The sequence below is a fragment of the Alligator sinensis genome, unplaced genomic scaffold (genome assembly GCF_000455745.1).
Source record: "Alligator sinensis unplaced genomic scaffold, ASM45574v1 scaffold1286_1, whole genome shotgun sequence".
In the NCBI taxonomy this organism is placed as follows: domain Eukaryota; kingdom Metazoa; phylum Chordata; order Crocodylia; family Alligatoridae; genus Alligator; species Alligator sinensis.
Genome location: NW_005842606.1, coordinates 864,383 through 874,658, shown reverse-complemented (window position 1 = coordinate 874,658; position 10,276 = coordinate 864,383). Strand labels below are relative to the sequence as shown.

The window sequence follows — 10,276 nt, the reverse complement described above, 5'->3', positions numbered from 1 at the left end:
CCCCCCCCCCCCCCCCCCCCCCGCATGTTCCAGCTTCAGAGATGCAAGTGTTTTTGACATCACAATTTGCAGTATGTTAAACCTTTAGTATAAAAGTCAATAATGCAGAAGGTAGCATAGAGGTGCACCTTATAGACCCAGGGGCAGGCAATTTTTTCAGGCGGAGGGCCGCTTACTGAGTTTTGGCAAGCCATCGAGACCCTCATGACAGGCAGCCAGGGGCAGATAAGTATTAATTTTCTAAATATTTTAGGGGCATCGCGGGCCGGATAGAATGGCCTGGCGGGCCGCATCCAGCCCACGGGCTGCATTTTGCCCACCCCTGTTATAGACTAACTTAGGGGTAGCCAATGTTTTTTGCCAGAGTGCCAAAAAAACTGCAGTGTCTACCTTGGAAGGTGCCAGAGTGCTGGCATGCCAGAAAAACAAAACCAGGGCATGGGGTACATGGCAGGATACACTGCATAGTAATATAGTTATAATCATAAATATTGTGTGTGTGGTTTTTGGGTTTGTTTGGGTTTTTTGTTTTTGTTTTTTACAGTAAATACCGGGTTTCCTAAAAATTCTAAACTGGGTGACAATAAATAAAACTTCATGTACTACCTTTTATATGCCTTATAACTATAAAATTTCCTGAAGTTCATGCAAACTAAAGGCAGGACAAACAATGTAAACAGGCAAACAACAGAAAATCAGAAAGAATTGAATTATTTGAAGTGGGTATATATCTGGGTAGGTATTTCCAAGAAGGCAGTCAGAGAGCAGAGAAAAACCACAAAAAAGTAAGCAATATGAAATGTTTAAATCTAAGAATGCAGAATAGTGAGATCAAAATAAATTCTATATGAACTGTTTTAAGAAAGTAAAAAACTGAATAATATGAACTGGTTTGAGAGAGAGGAAAAACTGAGTATGAAATAAAGCAAAATAAACTGAATAATATGCAACGTTAAACTCTCAGTTTGCAAAGCACAGAAATTAGCACTAGCACCAACAGGCTACTGAGCCATCTGGCCTCCAGAGCCACGTGTTTCCCTCGTATATGCACAGGGAGAGGGTTTTCCAGTGTCTGGCGGAGCTGCGCACTTCACAAAGGTTCGTAAAAGCTCCCAGCGCCACGGCAGGCAACGGGGCCAGGGTCAGGAGAACACAGGCATGGCACGGTCTGTGTTCTGCTGAGCCTGCCCTCAATGCCTGTGGCCGAGTTTGGGAAGCTTTGTGAAGCTCTCAGCACCACCACCAACACAGTCGGTCAGCAGAACACAGACTGCATCCCTGCCTGTGCTCCCCTGCCCCTGGTACCTGCTGCAGTGCTGGGAGCTATGGCTGCTCCAGAGAACTCAAAGCAGCAACTTAAAAAATACACACACTTTTTTTTTTTTTTTTTTGCATCTTCCTTGGCACACCAAGGAATGTCGGCATGCTGAAAATTCCTCGGCATGCCAAGGAAAACGTCTCCACGTGCCACTAATTGGCATGTGTACCGGGGTTGTCTATCCCTGGACCATCTGAATCAGAGAAACAAACTTTTTGTGAGCAGCAAGTCACTTCTTCAGACTAACACAGCTACCTACCATTCAGCCGATAGCGTAGTAACTGCTGTATCATTAAACAGCATGAGATTTTACTATTAGATGCTGGTAGACCCGACAGAACTGGAATAATGAGTATTACTGATAATTTCATTTACAAAGGCCTGTATAAAATTGTATGGATTTGCTGTTGGCGAGAGGGGAAGAAACTCGCAGCAGATTTATGTAATTTTAAATCTCGACCTAATCTCGCCCTTTGCCAGAGCTCAGAAGGCGCAGTGATAATTTTGCTTCTTTTTAAAAGTATTTTCCTGATATTTAAAACAGCAGTGAAAGGACAGCAGCACTTTACTTTCATAATGCAGTTGGCCACAGATGAGACAGACATTAGGTTTGGCAGGCATGACTTTGTTTATTCTTTGGATAGTGTTTGTACAGTGGAAGACAGACTTGAAAAGTAGAAGTGTCAAGCCTAATAGGGCACACAACAAAAGCAGAATAAGTGCTCAATAACAAATAAAAAGAAATAGACATTTAAATTGTAAAGCTAACCTAAGAAAAACAGTAAAATCTTGAATTTAGGATTTAAAATGGAGCTCCTGAATTTGAGTGTCTACTTTTCTTTTGTAAGGGCGTGTACTCCTGGGCTGCTTGGCAAACTTTTCTTATAACAAGCCAAGCGTGCTTAAGAGATGTCTGGAAAATAAGGTTAGAATGAATAATGTACCACTCTACTTAATATATTAAGCACAGAAAAAACTGTAGACATCCAGTGCAGACAGACGAGGAGTGGAAATGTTTGCCCTTCAAGTATTACAGGTTTTGAAGCAGTTATAAAAAGTATTTTTGGTTTCTTGTTTGTTCTGTTTACACTCTGCAGTGGTATTTACAATTAAGGTAAGTACCTTCCGGGATATTCTCTGAAAAAGTGAAAGGGCAACAATTCTTGAGCTAAGTTCTTCACTCCTTCAGCCTGCAAACAATATTCCAAAAGCAAACGCTACTTTTTGATTTTCAAACATCATTGAAAGAGACCATGAACTGGTACTCAAACTAGTGTTAACTGAAGCAGACAAAGTAACTGTCCTATCATCCTGGAAGTCTCCAAAGCCTACACTGCTATAAGAAAAAGCTGTGTTAAACAGGATGTTGCAGAAGGTTAAATGAACTTCAATTTCATTTGCTCCTTTTATCAGACAGAAAGAAAGGTTTTTTTCAGTGAGAACATCTTGTAACTAATCCCCAGGTAGAGAGATTCTGCCGTATGTTTTGTTGATAGGTTTTTAAAGATGTAAGAGGGAATGGCTGTCTTGTGGGGCATAAATTACTGGTCTGTCCTCCAGCCTTGCTGTTTTAAGGTCATACTTTGAGCTTCAGCTAACAGCATTTTTAATTCATAGGCCAGATGTATCAGCAATACCAACAGGGTGGTTATCCTGCTCAGCAGCCACAGGCTCAGCCTCCGCAGCAGTATAGTATGCAGTATCCAGGTAAGCAGCTGACCGTGATCTCAGATTGTTCTGTATGTATGGAATAAGGTTTTCCTTAGTGCCTAATATTAGCTTCAGTTCTTCTGTACTTGTTTGGCCACCCAATGTGCTGAGCACCTTTAACTTCCATTGACTTCTGGTGGAGTTGATAACACTCAACAGTTCCTTTTGAAAGATGTTGCCCTTAATTCATCACTATGCATGTCCCAGTCATAACTGCGTGTGCAGTTTATGGAGATTGAGCCTTAGAAGACAGTCGAACTGAAATGCTAATTACAGAACACTTTGCATGGTCACCCAACTGAATGCATTGCTACAAAGGAAGACAAAATAAATCAGCAGTTGAAAGAACCATATATGGGGAGGGGGAAGTCTTCTAAAAGCAAGTATTAAATTAGCTTGGGGGGTATAAAATGAAGATTAGTTCTTTCCTGCCTTTAGCAAGTGATTAGAGCTTCTCACCTGCCCAGTAATTTGTAGGCAAAGGCCCCAAATCTCTCTACATTAATCTGACTTGCATACTGAGGCTTTTCCATTAGTTTACATTTGGCTTAAACACTGGAATATTCCTTAGATAACTCTTTGTAACTAAAATGTGGTCCCTAAAGAAACTGATGTCAGAGGCTGGTTTTTTGAAGAGTTATAGGAATCAACTTGAAAGAGTGCTCTCTTTTCCTTCAGTATCTATCTGACAGCAGAACGTTTAGTGTTCTGGTAGTGTGGCCTTGTGCTGCCTGGTAAGTGGGGGAACATGGATAAACAGTTAGATATCTGCACGCCATCTTCCCCCACGCTCCCAAAGGGCTATAAATTGGGTGTACTACTTCAGTCTTACAGCTCAGTGAGAGAGAACTCTGGCTATCCATCTGAGACGGTATCTAGCTGTAAATAATCGTATTTTATTAATCCAGTACATCCAGACACTGATTGTTACAGTCATCAGTTGAACTGTTCTGATTCTGTAACTTTACTGAAAAGGCTTTCTTGAGCACCAGCAGACAAATCAGCCTGAGTCTCTAACTGCCTCAGATTTACAGGAAATTTTTAGAAAATCAAGTAAGTGTTCATGTGTTCTAGGTATTTTTACTTAGAGTACTTGGCAGAACAGACACAGAGTAGAGGTATTAACCTACAAAGTGAAGCTGTTGCTCTTTTTGAGGATTGTGCAGGCAAATGCACCACTTTGAACTAGCTTAATTGTATTCAAGGATAGATTTTTTTCAGCTTTGCAGAACTGGTGAACAAATCTCATAACATGGTTTGGATGAGAGTCTGAGTCCTGGAAAGTTTCAGACCCTTAGGTCATTCTCTGTGTGCCAACCTTGATCCCTGAGCTTAGCAAAGTGCTAAGCCATGACTGACTGCTCTAACAGTTTCTTGTTCTCTGCAGATTACCCACCCCAATATTTATGATTTTGAAGACAGTGACAGACTTCCTGAAACCTTATTTCAACAAAGGTAGTAGGAGGGCCTGTCTCACACTTTCCAGGCGTGAGAACTGAGTGGGGATTCTAGTTTCCAAGTTAGTTTTACTCACTTCCAATAGTAACAATAGCAGACTTCATCCAGTAATCTGCTGGAAGATGTTTTATGGAGGTTTGGCTTATTGTGAGAGTTCCAACTTCTCAAACTGAAAGCAGGAATTAAACAACAACCTCTCAGGTTGCAGTGAAATGTATTCTTAAAGTTCAGGTAACTTTTTTGCTCTTGGAGTACTCAGGCAGGGTGCCTCCTTGTAGATCATCTTTGACTGCTGCCATTCAGGAGCTGTACCTGTGTTTACCATAGTCTTCATGCCTTGCCCCTTGTTGTCTTCAGAGGGGAGTGGGCTTTCTTTGAACGCTCATCCCACTCCCTCTTTGCCCCAACAGTGGGTTGTTCCCACCCCTCTCTTCTGGCAGGTGTGCTTTGCTGTGGTGCTGACTTTTGGTCATGCCAAAGATAAAGGAACCTTCGAAAGGTTTGTTTCATGAGTAAATTTTGATCCCAATTTTCAAGGTGAGTTCAAAATTTACTCCAATGCATTCTTCAATCCTTAGTCTTTCTCTTTAGGGCTGTGCATTTTTAATAATTTTTGTGTGTCTGGTGTTTAATGCTGACAGGATTCCAGTCAATGGAGAGGTTTCAGTGCAAGTAGCTGCAGGTGTGTTTCGTGATAGAGATAAAAGTAGCTCTCATGTTATAGCAAGATTTATGTTTAAAATCTCCACTCCGAGAAATTCCCATGGAAGCTAGTTTTCTGCAGGCAAACACAGAATTGTTTGGGACATGTTAAGATGAAGCAGGCAGCAGCTGTATGGCAGCTTGCTGTTTTGCAGTGATATTACTTATTTGTTTAACACTGCAAACTTTTTCTTGGTAATGACTACTTAAAGCTGTAAACTAAACCACGAAGGGGCTTGTGAATGCATAATTTTCTTTTAAAAACAAACCAGTAATACAAGTAGCTTGGCAGTGGCTTGAAATCTGTTTTTTGAAAGAAACAAAGCTAAAACCTGTCCCAAATGATACTTTGATTTTTCAGTGTAATATGTGAAAATAAAAGAAGCCTCGCCCCCTCTCCTTCCTCACCCCTTCTCCTTCCTCTTCCAATTAAGTTAGCTCTGGGAAAGCAACTTAAAGGCAAAAGTTTCAGTTTGGTCTTAAGTAAAAAGCTGTTTACTGTTGCTGGAGAATTTTAGTGCACCAACGAGCTTGTGCTTGTATGAAGGAAAGAAAACTGCAGTTTATTGTCTGGTTGTGTGTGTTTGTGTTGCGCATATATCAAACCTTGGGGTAACTTATTGCCCTTAGTATTTATTGTGGCTCAAGTGTCTTTGTTTCATAAGAAAATAAGCATTTCTGAAAGTGAGTGTGCTGCTTTCTTGTCACCTCAATGTACTGCTACTGTGTTTGACTTCCCAGCGGGCTACAGTCAGCAGACTGGTCCTCAGCCAGCGCAGCAGTTCCAAGGATACAGCCAGCAGGCATCACAGGCTCCAGCTCCTGGCTTTCCTGGGCAACCCCAGCAACTGTCTGCTCAAGCTCCTCAGCAGTACCAGGCCGGCAGCTACGCAGCACAGAACTATACTACACAAGCCTCTCAGCCTGCTAATTACAGTGTGTCCCCTGCCTCCCAACCTGGAATGGCTCCAAGCCAGCCAGGCGCTTATCAGCCAAGGCCAGGGTTTACACCACCCCCAGGAACCACCATGACTCCCCCTCCAAGTGGGCCCAACCCTTATGCACGCAACCGTCCACCCTTTAGTCAGGGCTACGCCCAACCAGGACCTGGCTATCGATAAAGAAGCTCAGCTGCTGAATGCCACAGGTACATACAAGCAGCTGCTAGATACTATTCCATCTTAACAGACTCCAATACTTTTAATTGGTACTAAAGTTTCAAAACAGTGAGAAGGCAGAGAGAAATCTTTATATCAGTGTTGCTGTTCAATAAGTGAAATAATTTGCTGGGACAAAAGACCAAATGAATCCTTTTCTGCTTTAAATTGTATTGGCTTCCTAGTTTAATTTGGGGTTTTGGAAACACTATCTAAATGTTTGTAAAGTGTTTAACATTCTAGCTTGCCTTGTCTGAAGGATATTAAAATGCTAGTTGGAAATTTAGCCCATTTACCTGGCTTGTTTTTACTAATAATATAATGTACTAAATTAGATCCATTCTGGACTTAAAGCTAGATATTATGTATAAATTGTAACATTCACATTGAAAGCTAATAAAAAAGATTGAATTCACTGCTTGACTGGTTTTAATTAAGCACTCTGGATAAGATGGTGTGAGCACACTTACTTGTTTTTTATACCCTTTTTAGATCAACTGTTCTTAAAATCCCCCAGAACCTATTTGTTGTATAGGCCTCGAGTGAAACTGCTAGATTTGTCACCCAGTCTGCACAGTGGGAAAGTTATTACAAAGGTTGGCTGTTTTTTGTACTAATCAGTTTCAGAGCCATTTTTCAATGCCTATAGTTGCCAGATTGCCAAATCATGGTAGTTTTTTTCTTTTTAGTGCTACGGCAACAAAAGTGAACAGATACATTAAGGAACCCATGAAACTGACATAGCAGTGGGGGTTTTTTAACTTGTATTCTGATTTAAAAAAAAAACCCCAAGCTTCAGTGACTTGATAGGAATCTTTTTGAGGTATTTGGCTTGGAATCCTTAACAAGAAATAGTTTACACAAACCTTTTGCCACTCAGAAAAACTTGGACAGCAGTGCTGGTAGCATCATACTGTGCCGAAAAGAAAACCCAAACCCCAAATCCATGACAGTTATGAAACCCAAAGCAGACCACACAGAGCAAAACATGGCAAAGAGCAAAACCACTTTGCTTTGGTTAAAGGATTCCTAGAAACCATACTGCCAGTGCTAACAGATGGAAAGGCTAAGGCAAGTCCTAAGAAAAGAATGGAAATTGTTTGAGGATTTGGGTGTAATGCACAACTGACACAGTACTATGAACTGTTCGACTGGAGCAAGCTACTTCCTTATTAAAAAAATTGTGGTACGGTGGTATTAAAATGTCCAGACTCTTTAAAAAGAATTGAATAATAGCAATAGGACGTGACCTGCACATCCAGCCTGATTTCTGTTCATCTCAGTAGGGTGGGGAGGCAGCAATGCACTTAGGAAGTACTTGGAGTCTCGTCTTCTAGTACAGCCCCATTTAATACATTAGAGGTAAATGTCTCATCCCTAAGGCACACTGACAGTTACTACTCTTGGTTGGCTACAGTCCAATTAGTGCACCAGGTATCCATATAAAAACAGTTGGTGTGTTTGCAGGAAAAAACATCCAGCTTTTCACTATAGTAGTGATACCTCTAGAAGAGGGTACAGACAGTTTCACAGTGCAAGGAAGCTTGCAATGTAAGCTGTCATTTTGGTGGTACCTCTTCCCCAGCCCTCATTTTGCACCAGTGCACAACACCAAGAAGAAAATCACTCAAAGTAAAACTTTACATGATTAAAAAATACTTTATTAGGAGTACAGTGTACCTGCAATGTACTTTAAGGCATTTTCTATAAATGACTTCTATTATTTCCTTGGTGTTCCTGTTCATACCATCAATACATTTTTAATGTAATGAATAAACGCCTTACTTAAAAAAACTACATCTCTTTATTTCATTCATAAATGTTCAAGCAATACAACAAATAGCTTTGTTGGGAGGGGAAGAAGAAGTGGTAAGTGAGTTTTTAATCAAAATACTGTAAAAGCAGTTTTAAAAATTCATTTATTGCTATTTTCCCTTTGTCTCCTAATATCAAACAGTTCTTCAAAGCCTGTCTCTATCTTTTTATAGAGAGAACCTGGTTATGCTAGCATTAGCTAGGAAATGGCATGTAAATATGATTCAGGGAAGTCCTGTCCCCACTTCACACATTATCTTACAGAACCCTGTTGTGCTATCCATTTGGCTTGTCAGGCAGCCGGTCTGAAATTCAGAAAACACTACCTTTTATGTAAATCACTTACAGCAGCAAGCCAGTGTTAATCCTGTTTCCCAAGTACATACACTTATATGAAGAAAAATTACTGCCAGTCAGCATACCAGGGAGAGGGACTTGAATCTGGATCAGCTTGTATTTTAACTTGGATGCAGATAGACTATAAACCAGTGTTCCTAACCAATACAAACAGGCAGAGTTTCTAACATTTAGGTCTTTGGCAAGAGGCTGCATAGACTTCTACAAGCTGCGCTTGTGTCTTTTATTGTTTGTTTGGTTTTTTTTGAATCTACAGTTTAAGTAGAGTGGGGAAATAGCCCAAGACTACAGAAGCACCTGGACAAGAAGCACATGGCATTATATATTATGATAAAAACAGTGAATATTTAAAATTAATGCATATTGCAGTTTCCTGGTCAACTTTGCCACAATTGTGCCTCAGAACATTCATTACAACATTGTGATAAATAATATACACACCGAATCTTTTAAAATACCATATAAACCGTACCTTACGATACCAAGAACAGGGAGCCAGCTTCCCCAGACATTATCCTACAACATATCCTTACCTTGTTTTAACCTAAAACAAATTTGTAAAACTGGATAAATACAGTAAGCAGCCTAGGCTATTACACAATGCAGTATTGTCATTAGATTTTTACGAACTTTTACACGTTAGCAAACTTGTTTAAATGACAGGAATATCATAAACTCTTCCATCTCTGAGCTTGTTTCGGGGAAGGCAGGTGGGTCTAATGATGGGAATTTTTCATGATCAAGTTCATGCAGCATCTACCATTTTCCGGGTATTGAAGTTCCGCACTCATACCAATGAACATAGTTAATATGCGTCTCACCCCCTATTTTGCCGAACTTGACAGGCTCCTGGCGAACTGCTCTGAAAAAGCCTAATAAAAACAAAAGTGGAAGATGGCTCAATGCAGATGGTAGTTTTAAGGTAATGGAATATTGGTTCATTGGCTTGGAGAGTATCTGACCAGAGTAGAACCAAATCAAAATGCTCCGTGTACTTGGAATGTATTTGGAAAATTCAGAAAATTTTCAGTTTGTCCTTCCTACCTCCTATGAACTGCACCAGACCGCTACTACACTTCAGGAAGAGCATGTGCATAATGTGGGTGGAATGGAGTCCAACCAGCCGAGCAGAGGCAGGGAAGGAACAGAACAGCAATGGGCCAATGTCCAGGTTCTTCCTCTAGTTATTTATCATTATCACTTAGTTTGCAATAAAACAGATTCCAGTGACAGGTAGACCCCACTTGTCCTGTAGAAACTTCCATATATGTGACCACAATGAAGGCTTAAAAGCTTGGGGGTAAACAGTTAAGTCCAAATACTGGAGTGTTCTCCAAGTTTATATGCAACAGTGCTTAGCAATGCCAATCTGAAGTCAAACTTACTTATTTTCATACACAGTGCAAAATTATACTGTCACTTTATAAACATGCCAGGAACAGGGTGGGGAACTTTCTTTTTAAAGAGTTTATGTGATCACTTCTTAGATTGTTTAATAACTTGCTCTCAGAAAAGCTGAAGTGAAACTACATCAAGCCTGGAGGCTATATGTAAGCGCCATACAAAGCCCCAATATATTTTATATTAAAAATATATATAGATATAGATTGATAGATATATTAGGGGTGTACCAATACAGATTTTTGGGACCGATACCAATAGCCGATATTTAAGGAGATATATTGGCTAATATCGGTCCGATACAGCTGCCTTGAGCTGGTAAGTCCAGTGTGGTGGAAGGGGAGGGGGGGCGGGAAGG

The 10,276-nt window shown here is 40.5% G+C and overlaps 2 protein-coding genes across 37 annotated transcripts in view; one reads left to right on the top strand and one right to left on the bottom strand.

The window, feature by feature from the left end:
* Positions 1-6,760, top strand: part of TFG (TRK-fused gene) — a 33,766-nt gene extending 27,006 nt beyond the window's left edge. The window contains exons 8-9 of the mRNA XM_006033069.3: positions 2,936-3,025; positions 5,930-6,760. Coding sequence (XP_006033131.1) covers positions 2,936-3,025; positions 5,930-6,309 — 470 coding nt within the window. The 3' untranslated portion in view covers positions 6,310-6,760. The remainder of the gene's footprint in view (positions 1-2,935; positions 3,026-5,929) is intronic.
* A 1,951-nt stretch (positions 6,761-8,711) lies between these two features.
* The window catches only part of ABI3BP (ABI family member 3 binding protein), a 342,180-nt gene continuing 340,615 nt past the window's right edge, over positions 8,712-10,276 (bottom strand). For all 36 annotated transcript variants that reach the window (XM_006033054.1, XM_025214794.1, XM_006033038.2 and 33 more), the window contains one exon: positions 8,712-9,389. In XM_006033054.1, the coding sequence (XP_006033116.1) occupies positions 9,274-9,389 (116 nt within the window). In that variant the 3' untranslated portion in view covers positions 8,712-9,273. The remainder of the gene's footprint in view (positions 9,390-10,276) is intronic.